Here is a 19,901-nt window from a genome sequence, read left to right as displayed (position 1 = left end):
ACACATATAAATATTTCACGAAGGGAGTAGTTTTTCTAAGGGAGTAGGTATTAAAAAGCATTAAATGAAAAATTTTCACTTTTAGTGGTTGAATTTGACATAGGTTAGACATCTTCCTACTATTTAAATGACATTTTCTAAAACCTAGAAGACTTTTGAGATAGAAATGTAGCTGCTTGTAGGGAATTGTCACGTGCTCATTTATTGGGGTAAACATTGACCCTCTAGTTTGATTTTCAGTAAGTTTCAGCTGGGGCAAAAGTGCCGACAAATATTATTTTACATCCAAAGTGAAAGCCTGCCTGGCATAGAAGTAGAACATTAGCACAGTGAACTGCAAGTTTAAAAATTGATTTAATCCCTTTAATCATAGTTCTATGGGGACTCAGCATGTTCTAAATGTCACAGAGAAAAAAATGTTTAAAATAAAACACATATATAAGTATGTTCCACAATCTGCAATGTGGGATAACAACTCTTCCACCTGGAAGACAAGCATGAGTAAACATATTTAAACAGTTTCACAGCCTGGCTTTGTACTGATGTTTGAGCCAGCTACATATATTTCTAAGTAGTAACCGTGACTGACTTAACGCCACTTTTCAACAAAAGAGAATGATTCAATTCCTGTCAATTCCACCAGCTTTTACTGAGTAGCTACTTTGTGTCAGGCATTGAACCGGATGCCACAAGGGATGCTAAGTCCAGCAGGGGACACAGTCCTTTTAGGTCACAGGGCAAGTCGAAGAGTTTGGCCCCGATGGTGATGTCCATCCTCGTGATTTGCTTCTTGATTTCCTTGGAGCTTGAGGGGTTTGTCTTTTGTTTCTGTTTAGGAAACAAAACTGGAGCCTAAAAGCAACTATTAATGTTTTATTCATTCTTAATGCCTTGGGACAAGGAGACTTTTTCCCTCTGCTCCAGGGAACTCATGGACCACTGAAGTCGGGACCTGCCACCTACAAACACCATACGTAGATGCTATCGCACATGGTGACCCATTCACGACAGTGATGGCATCTTCAGGAGTTTTGGGTCTTCTCTCCATCATTTCTGTTTTCCCCCATTAGGAGCCAAGTTGCAAGCATTTTCAAGTTTGCGAGCATTTAAGTTTGCAAAATGTATTTTGATCAGTCAGGTCTTTTATCCTTTGTTTTGTTTACATAAGGTTCTATTTACAACTAATTCCTATTGAAATAGAAAGTACGTTATTCACAAACTACTCACTTTGAATGTGGGTCAATTGCTAAAAAGTGAATTTTTAAAAAAAATTTTCGTACAGCCCTAAGAATGATGGAAGTATGTAATTTGTGTGTATATATGTATTTTAACATCTCTTTTTGAGGAGATAACCTTTGGACAAGGTCAGTGCTAGAAAACTAATTAAACTGGCAAGTAATTTAAAGGAGACCAATCAAAAATTGACACTTTATTTTTTTTAACATTTTCCCACTGTGTGTCAATCACACAAGCTCACATGCTAGAACGAAAAGAAGTCGTCTGGGTCTGATATCTGGGGTTCAGCTGCAGCGTTACCTGAAGTGTCTGGATTCAGATCAGCTTTTACAAGGGATTCTGAAGTAAAGCAGCAGTTCAGCTTTAACAGCAGTGCTCCTGGGTCTCATTGTGATAAAAGTACTTTATCATTATAAGGCTTTTTATTTTTCATTATAATTTTATCTCACACCACAGCAGTTTCCACTGTCTATACAAATTGTTGGCCTCCTTGATTGGAAGAAAAAGCTCTTCAACTAAAAATTCCTGATTACTTGTTTCATCACATAGAACAAGACATTGTACTGGTCCCTGGAGTTGACTAAATGATTAAGATATATTTATTGCCCTCATCACACCCACGCTGACGTAAAGAGTGATTTTGGTGACCAGAGGACCTATGTGAAACGCTTCCAAAATGACTCATTTTTAAAATAATGCAGAATCACTCTTCTGGTGTGTTATTAACAAATTTGCATTTTCCACTCCAGCTCATTTGAAAATGAGATCCAGGTGCTTCCTTTGGAAAGACACACACATGGATATTGGAAAAGAGCCTTCTGATGATAATGTGCTTTCCTTCCCTTTTTTGCCCTTAAGCATTCATTTATCATCGTATGACTGGCTAACATCATTATTAATACCTTCTTATCATTTTACGACAAGCTTCTGGAAGAAAGTGCATGGTGTCAGCTTGCTTGAAAATAACATTGCTTTGCTTGTTCTACTGCTCTACATTAGGGGAGAATTTCGATCGCCAGGCCAGCCTTCGGCGGTCTCTAATTTACACAGACACTCTGGTAAGACGACCGAAGAAAGTCAAAAGGAGAAAGACTATTACAGGAGTCCCTGACAACATACAGAAGGAGCTAGGTATGGCTCATCAGAACTGTATTCTGTTGCCTCCCGTTGTTGTTCAGCATCCCTACGCTAACCTCATCTGTGGTGCTTATGAAATCGATACATTCTGATGGCCATTTGGTGCCCCAAAGGCCCAGCTTCTTTTCTGAATGAGGCACTGGGCACGAATCTTAACACCCCAAGCAGATGATGTATTGAATTTTGGTGAGAAGGTAAGAGGAGACGTTTCTGTGAAAACTCAGAGGGATGAAGGGATGGTAGAAATTCACAGTTATGTCATTATCTCTACGTGCCTTGAACAGTGGGGAATTTCCACAATTAAATTTACTTTCCATTTGGATTTTAAGTTTTCATAAAACTGAAAATTTATTCTAGAGTTTCAAGTTATGACCATGGACTTCATTAGTTATCCTGACAATATGGACGGCATTTGTCATCAAAGACACAGCAGTGTGGTATAACTAGTAAATACCAGCACAATAGCAAACAGTCATTTATGTTGGATAGTGCATTTATGTACTTCCAGTGAAAGCAACTTTATAGCTTTTTGAGTCAGTGTTTTTCAACCTGTGATAAAAACAGAAAACAAAAAAAATTTTTTTTTGGCTAGGGGAGAGGGTTGTTTGCTTCATCATTCACTTACCCATTTGTTCCTGCTTATCTTCATATAAACTGTGGATAATCTCTTCATTCTCCTCTTAAGGTCTTCACTTCCTCTCTCTGGTTTTTCATGGGCTCATCAGGAATGTCTGCAGAGGCAGCCGAGCAAAGTGGGTCAGGAGCAGGGGCTCGGGATCCAGGCTGCGTGGACTGGCCTCCTAGCGCTGCCACTAACTCTGGGGGACCGCCAGCTGGTTACTTCACCTGAGTCTACTTCCTCATTTAAGGGCGGGTGGTTTAGGATTTAATGAACTATTGCAGGTGAAGCACTTGGTACCTGGGACTCCTCGGAACATAACAGCAGCTATTGTAATTGTCGGAGGGAACTTAAACTGCCTTTCTTGAAATTTGTCTTCCTCTTCAGCTAACCTATGGCCTTCTTTCACTGTAGCTACTTCCACCTGACGTTTTTACTTTTATTTACAACTGAAAGTTATGCGCTAGGAATGCAGGATCCTTATTCCTGAACTTGCCTGTTAGTCTTTTAGGTAAAATGAGTTTACCCCAGCAATAGCAATATGCCTGTCCTAGCACTTTGAGGTCGCATTTCAGCTTCCAGGTGCTATAGACACTGTTCCTATGTGTTTTTTTCCAACACTCTGCTCACTGTTCTTTACCTGGCATTTCCTCCTTTACTGCCATTCAGTGCTACAGTATGTACGCTCCGCCTTCCGAACTGTCACCTGAGACAGGAAGAGCAATGCTCTGCTTCTGCTCCAGGTAGCTCCCGCGGCCCAGATGGCATGCAGGTGCTGTCTTATCCCGTGACGGGGGCTATTGCAAACAAAGGCAGGATAGCATCCGCAGGACTTGTGAAGTCTGTCTTTGGTTCATGCCCCCACACGCTGCTTTTTGTACTGGGCCAGCCCTCATGTCTCTCATTCTTTCAGACTCTTTCTTTTTTCCTTCTTTAGGCGACAGCTAACTAATTTGAGAAACTAATATGTACATGTATGTTCAGTAGCTGCTTAATGGGCTAATCTCTTCCAGCACCGAGGCGACATTTGTATTTGAACTGATCCTTTAGGAGGTGGCCTTAATCAAAAGGAGTGACTTTAAAGATAGGCCCTTTGTAAGATAACAAGGTTGATGTAACAAGGTAGGCTATGATTTAAGTGGTTTTCCAACCAAAATTGGCAGGTTTGGGGTGGCTTCGTGCAAATAGTGTAAGAATAGTTTGGCCCAGAGAAAGATACGTATCACATAAGTATTCAATATGAATTATCTGTACATGTTTGTAATATTAGTTCTAGGGCGTCTGCATTATGAACTTTTATCACTTACTACTGAGCCAAGCAGTATGGAGCCAATCACTGAGCTGTCTCTTTGACCTTGCTGCAATGTCCTGGCCAGCTTAGTAAATCATATCTTCTGTGATTTTAATATTTTTTAAGTGAATGTTTGAGCCCCTGGAGCTCATGCTTATTTCTCTTTGGCATGTGACATGGAACCGCTACTAAGGCTGGAGGAAAGAAAATAGCTTTTCCTATATCATCTGTGTTGTGATTGTTGCCAGATGTGAGACAGTTGATGTCATTGCACAATGACATGACCTGGATCACAGCTGGTGGTCAACTGAGACAGCTGTGTCAAAGTTAGAGCTTGTTTGAAAAAAGAAAAAGGACAATTAGGCAATGACTCTAGTTTATGGATAGACTAGTTGGAAGGATTGGTGGATAGAAGAAGGGAAAATAACATTAAATACTGTAAAATCTAGGGAAAAAATTTGATCATATTTTCCCTTCATTCATATTAGCACTTCAGGTTGACTTTTCTCCGAATATTTTTGTGCTTGTAAGTTATCTAGTTTGGAAACTTTGGGCTACCTAACAATTAAGCCAAAAATAGAAATGCGTCATATTATCTGCAAAAAGAAGACTTCTCTATATATATAGCGTAGAGTGGTATGGCTGAGTCAAAAAAATTAGATTTTGAAAAGGAAATGATTATCTAAAGGAAAAAACATTCATGAGATGTGCCCTGCCCAGTAAACACTGTCCAAGTTGCCAGGGATTTGGATTTTTTAAAATCTAACCAGATGTGTTTCCAGAATTAGACTTATATTATGCTTAATTATCTGCAGCTTTTACTTCAAAATCCCTAAATAGTAGAATCTAGAGACTAGCTAACATACAACAGTTTAAAATCAAAGTTATGATATGTTCTGTTTACTTCCAAAGTATAGTTGATGACTGATAATTTGTTTCCTTCCATTGAAATGAATCAGACAAAATTTTAATTTTTTAATTTTACTATCTTTAACATACATAGAAACATATTTGAACACCCTGTTGTGAGGTTTCACTTTTTTTTTTTAGAATCAGATAGGATTATTTTGTTGGTATGTAATTATATTTGGCTACTTCTGGAACTTATCCCAATACGTGTTTCCTAAACAGAAAAAGCTCCATTTAAAAGAATTCCCCTCTGAATAATTTTTGATAGTTTGTATAAAGGCTTGCATGACTTTTTAAAATTTATTTTTCAATTATAGTTGACATACAATAATATATTAGTTACAGGTGTTGAGAATTTTTTTAAAATCCTATATAAACCTTAAATAAACTAACTTTTAGATTTCTATCTATTTTTTCCATCTTAAAAAAAATCCTTAGCCGACGATATATTTATTAATTTGAGAGAGAGAGAGAACATTGATTGATTGCCTCCTGTAAGTGCCCTTACTGGGGATCGAACTTGCAACCTTTTGGTTATGGGACGATGCTCCAACCAACTGAGTCACCTGGCCAGGGCTAGATTTCTATCCTTGATTATGTGTTCTTTAAAAATGAAAATCCCCGTAGTATTATATAATAAGTAAAAGAAATATATGTAGAGATAATTATTTCTTTACATGATATTTTAAAGTTAGATAAATCCCATCAAAATTTTTAGCAGCATCTGAGTGGTTTAGATTTGTTTATAGTTCTCTTTTTGTAGTCTGTTTTTGTTCTTCAATTCTAATTAATATAGCATCTGTATCTGCAATAGTGCGACACTTTTTGTACTGTGAAAACATTGGAAGATCTGTTTTGAGAGTAGAATTTTGGTGGTCCCTGTGATAAATGATATCTGAGTTTTCCAATTTTTTAAAGGTCTTTAGAAAAACATTGTTATTTTAATAAGAAATTTGTACTGGTCTGTAGATGGTGAAAAAAATGGCCATATTCCCATTTTCAGAAGGCTGGAATGGTTTCACAGTCAAAATTGTTACCTAAAAGAATCAGGACATTGTTTATGGCCCTCAGAGACAGTTAAACATCTACCATGGACCCCTTGCAAAAACTACCACAATTTTGAAAGAAACAGATATTAAAACCCAGTGTCAAGTGAAATGAGGTATCTTGAATGTTTGGAATCAAACTGGTACAAGCTGATACAGCCATAAAGCCAGCCTCCCACCTTCTAAAGTACCAAATGGCAAAACATGTACCTTTTGTTTTTTCTTTCCTCAAAGTGGATTTTTCTTCTGCTCCTGCCCTTTTGCCTCCCTCCCCTCTTTCTGAGGGGGAACTTCATGTGTATATGTGTGTGTGTGTCTTTAGTGAATGGCCACTTGGCAGAGGGGCAGGGGAAGGAAATAGATCCTGTTGGGTAGAGAGACAAGTGCAGTGAGGGAGAGGGCTGGGTGCTGGGGCACCTCCCTCCCGGGGGGCCGTCTCCTTGCCGTTTGTACCAAGCACATTTCTTGCTATTGGGGTGAGCCCAAGGCTTTAGATGCAGTCAGGACTCTGCATGTGGTATGGAGGGAGGTCTCCCGCATCCCCTCCCCGCCAGCGTCTCCAGTGTCCTGGCCAGGTGCACGGCATCGCTGGTGGGCGCTCCACCAGAGTGGCTCAGCCACGCCATGCTAACTGTGGTTTTGCTACTAGTTATCGAGATTTCATTTGTCCTGCTGATTACTATGCATACAATGATTTTTTTTTTTTTCCCCTCTATACATTTTGAGTAAGTTCTTGCCTTCGTGGTTTTGTTTTTTGTCTTTTTGTTTTTTTAAGCCTCTGTTCTCTCTTAGGTAGGCTTGAAATCTGCTATCAACCCTTAAAGTGTTTTCTTATCCACTTCCCTCGCTGTTTGGCCTTCCTTGTGCTTTATTCTTTTTTAAACATGCTCTTCTTGGTTTAGTTGTAAAGCCCTAAGAAACGAATAACCCTAATTTGAGAAAAATCTTCACTGGATCAGTTCCTGCTGCTTTTTCCCCACCGGAACACAACAGATTGCTGTTGCATTTTGAATGTCACTGACAGACAGATGATAATGGCTTGAGATGGATAATGAAATGTTTGAAACACAGATGGGCCTGTAAATCATTCTTCTTCGTCTTAGGATTTCCTTCTGACATAGAAACTAATGTAATGAGCACGGTTTCATACCAGTATCCTTCATAAATGGTATCTTTGTAGCCCTATTATTGAACTCTTATGTGCGCCTCTCTTTTGGAAAGACAGTCCCTGCTTGACAGAATCTCTGTGCAGGCACCCGGTGGGTGACAGGCGACCTCGAAATCTTTCCTGAAAGGAGGTTATGTGAAAAGTAACCCTTCCGCAGAGCACTCAGCCTTGATCTCACAGAGAGTACCCGAGGGTTCCGTCTGCAGCACTTACTCGGTAGGAGGATTTGAAGACAAATTAAGAGAAGTACATGAAATTCATAGTAAGGGTTTTTATTTTTGGAGCTCTTGGTAACTATTTAAACTCTTACTTAGGTGCCTACAGGAGAAAAAAATTAGTTCAAATACAGAAGGGTTTTTTGTTGTTGTTGTTGTTGTTTGTTTTTTTTAAAGTCTGGCAGAGCCAGGAGGAGGTGAGGGTACAGGTGATGGACTCAGATACTGACTTTTAGGTAACAAGCCTCCTTCTGCTTCATCTCCAGCCTCGGGCCCCGGCCAGGATGACGGTGGGGGTCACGCAGTGTATACGCCAGACCACTACTCAACACTAGGAAGGCTCGACAGCCACCGGTCGGCTGGGCAACGCTCCGAAACCAGGGACTCCAGCTGCCAGACCGAGGAAGTCAGAGTTGTACCTCCCTCAATGAGAAGAATCCGGGCACAGAAGGGGCAAGGCATTGCTGCCCAGATGGGCCACTTCTCAGGCTCGTCTGGGAACATGTCTGTGCTGAGCGATTCTGCGGGCATCGTGTTCCCTTCCCGCCTCAGCCACGATGCCGGTTTCCACAGTCTCCCACGTGCCAGTGCGAGGGCCAGCATGCAGTCCCTCGAGCCCCAGCTCGGGGCCCTGGGCCCCGCAGAAGACCTGGATGGCGTGTTCCCCTACCAGAGGGCCAGCCTCCAAGCAGACGAAAACTTAGGGCGGTTAGGGGGCGCCTCGAGGAACGGAACCCTTCTGAGGCCCCAGTCCCAGGAGCTGAGGCACTTTGAGAGTGAGAACAGAACAGGCCCAGCGTGTGTGGTGTCCCCTCACGGGACCTACTCCACCAGCATCATCCCCAATGCCACCCTCTCCTCCTCGTCGGAGGTTATTGTTATCCACACCGCTCAGAGTTCCGGGCAGCTGGACAGTAAAATGACCAGCTCCTTGTCATACACAAAGATGAAATCCAGGGACCGCCTCCTCCCCAGGCACTCTGGTAAAGACGACCGCCAGTCTCCCAGCGGGCACTGGAGTGAGGGTCACTGCACCCTTGTTCCCCAGGCTTCGCATCCCCATTCCCCCAGGAGAGCCCCGCTCCTGCCCCTCTGCGATCCCGCAGTCTCTCTCCATACCCCAGTGAACCAGGAGAACGGGCCCCAAGCCATGGCCTGTAACGGTAGAAAGAACGCGAGCCTCCCAGCACCCCCCCAGGATGTGGATGGCAAGAGTGAGTCCAGTTATTCAGGAGGAAGGGGGCATGGCAGCCTGGAGCCCTGGGAATACGGTGCCTCAGGGAGTGGGCGGGCGTCCCCACTGAAGCCCCACCTGGCCAGTCCTGGTTGCTCCACTCCTCTAAGTAACATGAGCAGCTGCAGCTTGGACCAGACGTCCAACAAAGACGACGCCAGGTCCCTGTACTCAGAGGACCATGATGGCTACTACACATCTATGCACCCCGATGCTGGACACGGGTCTGGGAGTCTGTGCAGTAGCAGCAATGGCTTTGGGAACCCCCGGCACAGCGTGGTCAATGTTTTCGAAGGTAGAAGTCAGAAGAACCAAGGGGACCCGTCAAATTTCCATGAGAAATCCCTTTCTCGAAACATCTCTTTAAAGAAGGCAAAGAAGCCGCCTCTGCCACCCTCTAGGACAGACTCCCTGCGCAGGCTCCCCAAGAAGAACGCCCAGACCAACGGGCAGGTGCTCAACGAGAGCCTGATCGCCTCACTCCAGCACTCGCTGCAGCTGAACCTCCCGGGCAAGGCCGGCCTGTCGCCCTCGCAGAGCCCCTGCAGTGACCTGGAAGAGCCCTGGCTGCCCCGCTCCCGCAGCCAGAGCACAGTGAGCGCAGGCAGCAGCATGACGTCTGCCACCACGCCCAACGTCTACTCCCTGTGCGGGGTCACCCCGTCACAGAGTGACACGAGCAGCGTCAAGTCCGAGTACACGGACCCTTGGGGCTACTACATTGACTACACGGGCCTGCAAGAAGACCCTGGGAGCTCCGGCGGGGGCTGTTCGGCCTGCAGTGGGACGCCAACCGGCCATGGGCCAGCCCGCCCTGTCCAGGAGGGCTCCAGGGCCACCATGCCCCAAGTGCCCGGTGGCTCTGTCAAACCAAAGATCACATCGCCGGAGAAGTCACATCGAGTCACTTCTCCATCCAGTGGGTATTCCAGCCAGTCGAATACACCCACAACACTCACCCCTGTGCCTGTGTTTTTAAAATCAATGTCACCAGCCAATGGGAAGGGAAAGACCAAGCCCAAGGTGCCAGAGAGGAAGTCCTCGCTGGTGTCTTCGGTATCCATCTCCTCGTCATCCACGTCCCTTTCTTCTAATACGTCTACGGAAGGAAGCGGAACCATGAAGAAGCTGGACCCAGTGCCGGCCTCTCTCCCTGCTGCTCCTCCTCTCCCGACTCTTCAGCCTCCTTGTCCTGCCGACAAGTCTCCTTTTCTCCCCCCTCCCCCGCCTTTAGCAAATTCCCCCGAGGGCTCTCCTCTGCCTCCGTCCCCCCTTTTCCCCCCTCCCCCACCCGAAGTTCTTCTTCCCTTCTGCCCTCCTCCTCCTCCTGACATGTGCTTCTCTCCTCCCCCCACAGCAGGTAGCCCCCCTCTGGGTCCTGCCCCTGTGCTGTCCCCTCCCCAGTCTTCGCCCTCCTTGGTTCCCCCTCCTGCCCCACCCCTGGACCCCAACTTGATGAAGGACGCTAGGCCTTCTTTCCAAAAGCCTAGCCAGCCGGACCCCCCCCAGGAGGCCTTCCGGCAGCCCGGGGCCAAGGAGGAGGGCGGCAGGCGCCCCATGCCCCTGGTAACCACGGAAGCATTGCAGATGGTGCAGTTGAGGCCAGTGAGGAGGAACTCGGGAACCGAGGGAGCGCTCTTTCATGAACAAGCTTCTCAGGAAAAAAGAACTCCAGTTGTGCCCCAGTATCATTTAAAGCCATCTGCTCTCCTGAAATCCCGAAATAGCATAAATGAAACGGAGAGTGAAAGCCAGTCCGCCTCCGGGACAAGCTCGCTGCTGACTCCCGCCAAGACCATGAGTCAGGGTCACCGGGACTGTGCGGCCGAGCGCGGCCACGGCCCAGGCGGTGCTGGGGAGGCAGGGGCCGGGCCGGGGCCGGGGCAGGCCCCGCAGCAGACGGCCCCCGGGCCTTCACCCAGCAGGAAGCCGCCCCCCATTTCCAAGAAGCCCAAACTGTTCCTGGTGGTGCCACCTCCGCAGAGAGATTTCACAGCGGAGCCAGCAGGGAACGTGAGCGAAGCAGCGCCCGGCCCCACGAAGGCAGAGGCCAAAGAGAGTTGTGCCGCCGGGGCTGGTGCTGATGAGACCGACTCCGGCAACTCGGTTCTTGAGGGCGGAGCTGCAGGATCCACGTCCCCAGGCAGAGTGGAAGCCAATGTCCCCATGGTGCAGCCCGAAGCCTCGCCAGCCGTCGCCAAGCAGGAGGAGCCAGACACCGAGAACAGCGGGGACAGTGAGGAGAGCTGCCTGCCTGCGCAGGACCCCGGGCGTGAGTCTGATTTGCTCTCTCATTCCCCTCGACCCTATCTATGCAGCTGAGGCAAATAGGGCTGGTGCATGTTCACGTTAAAGCCAGCAGTCTGTGGGTTGCCTGCGCTGCCTTCTGCTTAGGTTACCAACTTGGCATTGTATGAAATTTTTTTTTAAAAAAAATCCAGATCTAAGGGTAGAGCTTATAGAAGGGCAGAATATAGCGGGGTGGGGGCGTGGTCTGCAGCCGGCTGGGTATTAAATAGCAATGAGTTATCTCCCTTCTGGAGAGCTGCAAAGAAATGTTACAACACAATTTAAGAGCTTCATTAGGAGTTCCCAGACTTGAACAGAAAAGAATGAGCTTGGGCTATCATGCTCCCCGATCTTCGTAAAATATCAAACTACAGACGCTACTGCCTGTCCCTCTGGGTCTCACATTGTCAGGAATGACAGGGAAGACTTGGGAGCTTGGCTGAAGACTGAAATTCAAGTCACTTGTGAAGTCTTGTGTTTGCTTGCTTGCTTGCTTCTCCGTAGCGGGGGTTCCGGAGACCGACGCAGCCATCTCTTCCTCAGAGGACTTCCCGAAGGAAGAAGGGAGCGATGAGGCGATGACCCCCAGTAGACCCCGGACCACGGAAGACCTCTTTGCAGCTATTCACAGGTATCCAAAACGCCTCATATTTCCAACTGCTTTCTGAGTCCCCCTTTCCAGACGGTTCCTCCATTTATTTTTCTTTGAAGCTTCCTCTGTTGCCCAGTGAAGTTTCATTAACTTGATTATATTGATCTCTTCTAGTGTGTTTCTATATTTTTATGTCCTCTGACTCCCGGTTTCTGTTTTACTTTGTTCTACTGATTTTTATAAAGACGTTGGGAGCAGAAGCTCAGTGCAGTGCCCCCTGGTTGGCACTGCTCTTGTTGGTGAGAAATGCCATGTGTCCGTCATTGTAACTGGGTATTTCAGAGTCGGGTTAGAGCAGCCACGGTCCACTCCAGGGAGAGAATGCTGTGTTCTGTGGATGCATAGACTAGCTCTACAGGAGAAGACCTTTCCTAAGGGTGTATTATTAGTAGTAGTATTATTTTACAGAAAAACCAGGATGTTATAATGTAATTTCTTTGGCTACTTAAATGTTTCAATAACAGAGTACATCTTTTTTAAGCAGGAGCAAAGGAGTTAACTCTGCTTGTTACTGTATGCTGCTAGTGCCACCTACTGGCATTAGAGGTTATTGGTGTAAAGCAATAAAGAGGAAAATTTTCAAGATACCTGCCAGTGAACTGATACACTCTTCACATGTGGCCAGTGAACTGATACACTTTTTACATGGGATCACGTTGAATGAATAGGATTGAACACTAAAGTTTTATTTATTGCCTCACTTTTTTTCTGGTTGTAAATAGCCATGTATCCTCACAACAGTGACATTGTAAAAATGGATGAGATTGTACACGTGTATTTTCTATACAAAACCTTTGCTTCCTTCTAGACGTCTTTACCACAGTATTTTCAGATGACACTTACAGGTGCCCTTATACTTCCAGAGCCTTCTATTGCCCGGAATCAAGGTCCCCTTTCTCCTCTCCTGAAACAGAAAATCTTGCAAAATCATTTGACTGTGTAAATAACCTTGTGTCGTGACTGTTTTCCCAATTCTTGGAATATAACAAAAACTATTGCGTGACATGAAAGGCATAGGGCTGTCCCTACCTGAAATTCCTCCTGCTGCAAAAACACCTGACTTGGGAGGGAAAAACCAAGCTGGCGGATTAAGGTGTTTGTGAGGATTGCATTTTTTTACCTCTTAGCTCTGGTATTCATATAATATCCCAAAAGACCCAAAATACTGCCCCTTTAACATTGTCTGACTGTTTTCTTTGATCTCAGTAGGAATGAAAAGGTAGCTACTTAATCAAACTATTTCTCTAAGCAGGGAAACAAAAAATGCGGCATCCTTTGGAACCAACTTCAGTGGCATTTCTAGATGTTTACACAGCTGTTTCTAAGTCTAAGCATTCTAGACAGAAAAGCACTCAATAAATATTTTCAGAATTAAATGAAACCAATTGATATTTAACTGTTCAGAAATTCTTTCAAGTCTCGACATCTTCCATTTAGTATGGAATGCACTGGATTGCTAAATATGCAGGCGTATATTTTTATAATAGCAGTCCGCAGAGGAGATGTGTTGCCTGGTTGGTCTGTGTACGAAACACTTGGTCTCAGTGAGAAACCCAACTGTCGTGGGCCCAAATTACTACATGCTTTTCCTAAAAATATGCCCAAGATCTCTTCTATAGTTTATTTTAGCAACCTTCTTAAGGCACTGAAAAATTTGTGGTTTCTCTTACTAGAGAATCATATCTAGTGCATAATTATAATTATATCTACAGCAGATGCAGAAATCGGCCAGTCTGTATTATTCTGTGTACGCATGGTAGCAGCAAAGGCTGAGTAGGATAGGCGTGTAAAGGGAGAGCAAGGAGACGTGCTAGTTTTAATTTTAGCACTCATCATATTAGCAGACATAATAAAAATCCACCTAAAGTTTTTGATTTTTAGGGCTTTATTTTATATCCCCTTCAGTACCTAAGCTAATAATTTAAAATAAAGAATATCTAAATAGAAACAGAGCTTTCAAGTTTTATAATGCAAATTAATTCATTTCAGATTCAAAGCCAGATGGAAAATGTAGAACACCAGTTGAGGTGTGAAATTTTTATATTTATTGAAGTAATTAGTTTTGAAGCCAGAGTTAACTGTTTAAGCCCTTTTTACGGCCGTCTTTTTTAAACACACACACAATATATGTGTGTACACACATACACACACACATGCAAAGAATTCAAATGTTTAGATTTACTTCTCATTTTAGGGGCAGCTGTTCTTGAAAAACAATAATACTTTTATAAATTTCCATCCCTTCTCTTAATTCTAAATCCACAATAAAAGGCCATGGCTTTGATCAGGCATAGCTGTGGCTTGCTGCATGGCTCTCAGCGTACCTTCTTCATTGAAAAACCAAACAAAAAATTATATCACAAACCAGTACCTGCGAAGATAAGATAAGCAACCTGTATAAGTTGTGAAGCCCTGTGCTACAAATGGAAAAATGCTCCGTCAGGTCCTAGTTCTTGTATTCAGCTGTGTGACTTCAGTCTTTAGACTTCAGGTACCCTCTCTGGCCAGATCGGCCCATCTGAAGTCTTTTCCAACTCCAGAATTCTGAGATGTCATTATGTCAGTGGTTTCTGTCAGTCACTCATTAGCGTACTCGACAGCACTGCTTTTACTGACAGCTGGGCGGGACCATGGGACCAAAATATCATAGGCCAGGCTCTGTATTCCGGAAGGGGCTGGTGCCACGTCAGGCCTGGCCACCCTTCAGCCCCTGAATTTGGGTCCTTACTTTCTCTCTTTTGGCTCTTGGTGGCTTGTTTTTGGCCAGCAGCACAGAGGGGTCCCTGGGGGCACCATGGCCCACTGTGCCCTGCACTCTGCTCTGTCAGCACGTAAAAACTGCACTGAAGCCTGGCCTGGTGGCGCAAAAGATTATTCAGCACCTGCCCTGTGCCTGGCAGAGCAAGGACGCAGTGGCAGTGCGGCGGAACCCAGGTCCACGTGACTCCAGGGTTCTGGGTCACGTGGAATGCTCACGAGCCTGTGAGGCTGAGGTCATTATCACCATTGACAAGTATGAAAACTGAGGTGTGGTGCAGATGAGTAATGGGCCCAAGGTCACACAGCTCCAAGCTGCAGTGCCCGGATTCGACTCTTAATCTGTGTGTACAGACAGCATCCTCTCAGCCTTTCCCTGCTGCGTAGTCTAGAATTTTATAGCAGGAAAAGAGACGTACCCACACCTTTATTTTATCAAATGTGCTGAGTCCTTAAAGCAAGTCCACCTGTGCTTTGCTAAGGGCAGCCCTGCACACTGAGTTGCTGTTATGAAAAGACCAGCAAGGGGCCACTTGGCTTGTCTGCTTTATTATCTCTGGTTCGCTCTCAGCAGAAAGCACATTGAACAGGGAGGTTCTTAGGGACTGAGGACAAGAAATGCCCTCCGGGAAGCATTTTACTTTCCCTGAAGGCCCCTCCTCTTTCATTCTGTACCCATATCCCTCATATTTTCTTGATCAACTAGAGGGTCTTGGACGTCAGTCAGGAATCAAGACCTGCCGTGGAAGGCGCGCTTTTGTGCTCTGGACCGTTGGGCTTCTAGGGGTTGGCAGGTGGCCCAGCAAGAGCCGAGGAAGATTGGTTTTATGTCACACTCTTCCAGAATTGTTCTAGAACCTGGCTGGGGGCCTGTCTCAGTAGAGGGGCTATTCCGGGAGTTGGCTTATCTGTGAGGCCCATTCAGTGGCAGCACCAAACCAGAAAAAGGAAAAGGAGAAAGAAAGGATGGCCGGCACGTGGAAGCCCAGGACTGGTCCACCATAGGAGAGTTAAATAAAAATGGCAGGTACTAAAAACTTTAGAAATGGCCCTAGCCAAACTAAGTTAATCTGGTGACTGAGATTTGTTTCACAATAATCCAGCGAGGTGTGGACTTTAAAGAAGAATGGCCCTAACTTAGTTACAGCTGAGTCCCGGGCACACATGGTAATGCAATGAACTATTTTTGCATGACTGTTTGGAGGTTACATAGCAAAAATAACACACCGTGACCTGAATGTGCAATGAGACAAGCAGGGTGGCTGGGCCAAAGTCCAGTGGCCCCTTGAGAATTAACCTTTATCTTAATGTTGCTAAATCTCAGATCCAAGAGGAAAGTCCTCGGCCGTAAGGATTCAGATGACGATCACGCCCGAAACCATTCTCCCTCCCCACCAGTGACACCCACCAGTGCTGCCCCCAGCCTGGCCTCCCCAAAGCAAGTGGGATCGATTCAGAGAAGTGTCCGTAAGAGCAGCACCAGCAGTGACAACTTCAAAGCTCTGCTGCTGAAAAAGGGGAGTCGGTCAGACACCAGTGCCCGCATGTCCGCCGCTGAGATGCTCAAGAACACGGACCCCAGATTCCAGAGGTCAAGGTCGGAGCCTTCGCCAGACACTCCCGACAGCCCATCCAGCTGTTCCCCAAACAAGAACAGAAGGGCCCAGGAGGAATGGGCTAAGAACGAAGGCTTGATGCCTCGGAGTCTGTCCTTTTCTGGCCCCAGGTATGGCCGCAGTCGAACCCCGCCCTCTGCAGCCAGCAGCAGGTACAGCATGCGGAACCGAATCCAGAGCAGCCCCATGACCGTCATCTCGGAAGGCGAAGGCGAAGCCTTGGAGCCTGTAGACAGCAGGGCGCGCCGTGCCCTGGGCGCTGCAAGGGGGTGTTCCCTGGATGGGCTGGCGGGGGATGCACTGGACGAGGGCAGCCTGCTCTGTGGTGGGGAGCCCGCCGCCTTGCTGCGGGCACAGGCCGCCGGCCCCGCAGATGGGACAGCCAGTGCCGAGGGCAGGGGTCCATCAGCACTGTGTGGCGGTCCTCCGAGGGAAGAGAGTTAGGGGCAAGAATGTAGTCCCCCAGGTGACGTGGGGGAGATGCCCAACACATGGCTCTAGGAAGCTGGAGGGGGACCCTTCGCTGCCTGCCCGTGGAGCCGGGCACTGCCGCGCCTACAATGGATGAGGGTTATTTAGGACTCACTTGGCACTTGCCCTGTGGCTAAAAGCAAGTAGAAGCTTAACTTCTGAAAGTGCTTCCTGGGGAAGACTTTTTTTCCTAAATGCTGGGGTGGGGTGGGGGGGAGGCAGTGAACAGGGGTGGGTGTGTGTGTGTGTGTGTGTGTTTTGAACATTTTTTATGTTAAAAAATATACACACACACAAATAACATGTACAGATATATGAGGAAAGAAGACAGAGTTAAGCTAGGTAGAGTATTGGATGCTTCTGGACTAGGAGATCATCGCTTTAACCATGAGTCTATGGAAACGAGTGTGTTCCAGAAGAAAGGAGACGACCATTACGTTTAAGACAGAGCGGGTAGCTTTGCTGGTTCTGAGTGCACAGAACACGTGGGTATATGCACAGGTGTGCTTTCATGGTAAACCCAAAAGGTTGGGAAAGGGCGAAGTGACTAATTGGTTCAGGTACTTTTTTCTGGGGGAGGAAAAAAAGACTTTGTTTCTTTTTTGTAAAAATGACAAGCATGTGGACCTGGTGAGACTGTAACTTGGAGCCTGCTGCTGTGCAGCCACAGACATGCAACGTGTAGCCCGAGTTTTGGAAGTTGGGTGATTTCTTCCATGGAATTCCTCCTGGAGTGGCAAGGGCCTCTGAGAACAGAAAGGAGGGTGTGCACATTCAGAGAGGGTGGGAGCGAGGAAGAGGCAGAGGAGGAGGCGATACACTGCTGGGATTTGTTTCCTGCTTAGTAAAGAAAATTATTTTTCAGAACTAAATTTGAAAACTTGCACTATAGAACTGTGGGTGGAGCGTTTCCTTTTACAACTTTTTTTTTTCCTACCAGAGTTTAAACTTCCATTTGGCAATTTCTTATCACTTGAAATGTCAACATTTGCTAACTTTTGGATATTCTTTTGGTTACACCAAAGAAAAAGTTATGGCTATTTTTCCTTGAACTGCCTGCAGGATCATGTCTTCACTGAGAAAGTTTTATCAAAATCTATTATATATTATCTTACTTTGACGAAAATGCTGAATAGCTCTTGTTAGTTTAATAAACTGATAAAAACTGGCAGGGCTTGGCTATGAATTAGCCCTGGGAAATGAGTTTTTAGATTAAAAAGATTTTTTGCATCATTTGGTTTGTGCGTTTTTATATTTTTTATAAATAATTGAGTTAGGTAATTACCTTCTAATCTTCTTTGGTTAGAATGTTAACACTTTTAGACATGGGGAAAAGTGTGTAAAGTATTTATTTTTATGTCATATTCTTGCAGCCCCTTCCCCCACTCCCTCCCCACTGACATGTCCTTGATTTATTGGTGAATAAAATCAGAGTCTTGTCTTCGAAGGACCTAAGGTGGCGACACTGAGGTTCTCAGATTACATACAAGGCGGCTGCCTGTTGCGATCTTTTCTGGTATGAAAATCTCATCTAAAAGCCGGACTGCTCAGGCCATATCATCATAAGGTTTGTACCATAAAACTTCAGGTACCCGTTCTAGACACGTCTTGGAGACAAGAAACAAATCTAAAGAATTAAGGCTCCTTCCATTCTCTGAAGAAAACAAAACACTTCTTTTCGCACAACCAGAGATCAAGACCTAACATTTGGCCGAAAGCGAAGGACTCTTTTTTCACTTTTTTGGAGCAATTGTCTACTATATTGGGAACAAGGATATTTTTTCTTCTAAATTTTAGAAAAGTGGTGTCAGCTTTTGAATATGAAATCTCATAGCTACCTAGAAAAGATTAGAATTTCCCTGGCTATCAGAAAACTTTATCGTAATGTACATTACGTAATTATATATGTTGAAGGGAAAATAAGCAACATCAAAACTAATGATAAAACTATTTTTTAAAAAGCCCATTTTTAAAGGAAAAAATATATTAGGTTTTTCAATTTGCTTTGAATAAAAACAACTGTAAAGTAAAATGTTTGTGCGTTCTTGCTTTTTATGTGTACATGCACTTCTGAAAAATGAGATAGGCCACCTTGGACAAAACTGTTGCATGCTTTGCTGGATACAAGCAGAACAGCGCTGAAGACCGGGAAGTGCTGTGGGAGGTGGGGCCCCAGAGAGCAGGTAGATCATGGGCGCTGAGGACAGTGCCGTCTAAGAGGACATACGGGAAAGCAACTCTAAATAATGCCCTGTAGACTTTCAAGTAAAATACAAATAATGTCTTGACGGATAGTTCAGATGATGTCATGTGGAGAGATGCAGGAATTTTTCCCAGGCATAGATGAAGTAGAGGGAAACAAGAACATAGACTCATTCCTGAATCATTCGGCACCTTTAGCTTTGTTGCTTTATTCCCCTGCGGGGGGCTCGCTGCTATTAACAGATCATATGATATTTAAACACTCAATGAGGATAGACTTGATGACCCTTCCTTATAACCAGAGACTGTAAGTGCCAGATAGTCGTAGACAGCAGCCCCAGGCCTAAGTGATTTCCACTTCAGTTTTTCAAGAAGTTGTGCGGGAAACATGTCCATTTGGTCTGTCTAATGGAAGAAGCCTCAACTTTGGTCTGATTTCTGCCCTCCTATTTCTGAAGAATATTGACAAACCATTGCTTCTCTTGTGGGGATGAGTATATATGTTTGGAGAATCACAATAACAAGGGGGAAAAAAGGTGGTGGTTTGTATTTCTCTCTTATTCCCCACTCACCAGCACCACACACAGCTCTGGTGGGGATCTCAGGGGACAGGTGAAGCTCAGAGTCGGCATCATTTGTTCTGTCTTAATGTGTCCTTAGTACATTAAATGAATGTGAATAATTATTTATATTGCTGAGATTCTGTCATGAAATGAGCAGGATAATTTACTTCGGCAGATATTAGGATATTTTTTGGGAAAGGTGCTTTCAAGTAAAACGTGGACGTGATCCTTGAGGTCTGTTTTTCTGTAATAAGCCATTCACTTACTATGATATAGCTGCTTTCAATGAGCTGCTTTAATCAACCTTCCACACAGGCCAGCCTCTATTCACAGAACAAGGGCTAGAGCAATCTGTAGTCATTTGTTCAGCAATGGGGTGGGGGGGACAACTCTCTATTATATACTTCTCATGTCCTAGGTTAGGATGAGAGAGTTCTTAGATCAAAAAACGTGGATGAGATATCATTAAGGAACTTCAAACCTAGTGAAAAGACAC

At 45.1% G+C, this 19,901-nt stretch overlaps 1 protein-coding gene across 2 annotated transcripts in view; it reads left to right on the top strand.

Annotated features, from left to right (window-relative positions):
- The window catches only part of NHSL1 (NHS like 1), a 119,800-nt gene extending 101,201 nt beyond the window's left edge, over positions 1 to 18,599 (top strand). Inside the window, exons 5-8 of one of the 2 annotated variants that reach the window (XM_054570027.1) lie at positions 2,236 to 2,367; positions 7,888 to 11,127; positions 11,649 to 11,775; positions 15,878 to 18,599. In XM_054570027.1, the coding sequence (XP_054426002.1) occupies positions 2,236 to 2,367; positions 7,888 to 11,127; positions 11,649 to 11,775; positions 15,878 to 16,613 (4,235 nt within the window). In that variant the 3' untranslated portion in view covers positions 16,614 to 18,599. The remainder of the gene's footprint in view (positions 1 to 2,235; positions 2,368 to 7,887; positions 11,128 to 11,648; positions 11,776 to 15,877) is intronic. The other variant, XM_054570028.1, reaches the window with a different exon arrangement.
- Positions 18,600 to 19,901: the final 1,302 nt, after the last annotated feature.

Source organism: Pteronotus mesoamericanus, unplaced genomic scaffold (assembly GCF_021234165.1).
Source record: "Pteronotus mesoamericanus isolate MK-2021 breed Mesoamerican mustached bat unplaced genomic scaffold, CSHL_Meso_final contig_20, whole genome shotgun sequence".
Lineage (NCBI taxonomy): Eukaryota > Metazoa > Chordata > Mammalia > Chiroptera > Mormoopidae > Pteronotus > Pteronotus mesoamericanus.
This window is presented reverse-complemented; position numbering and strand designations above follow the sequence as displayed.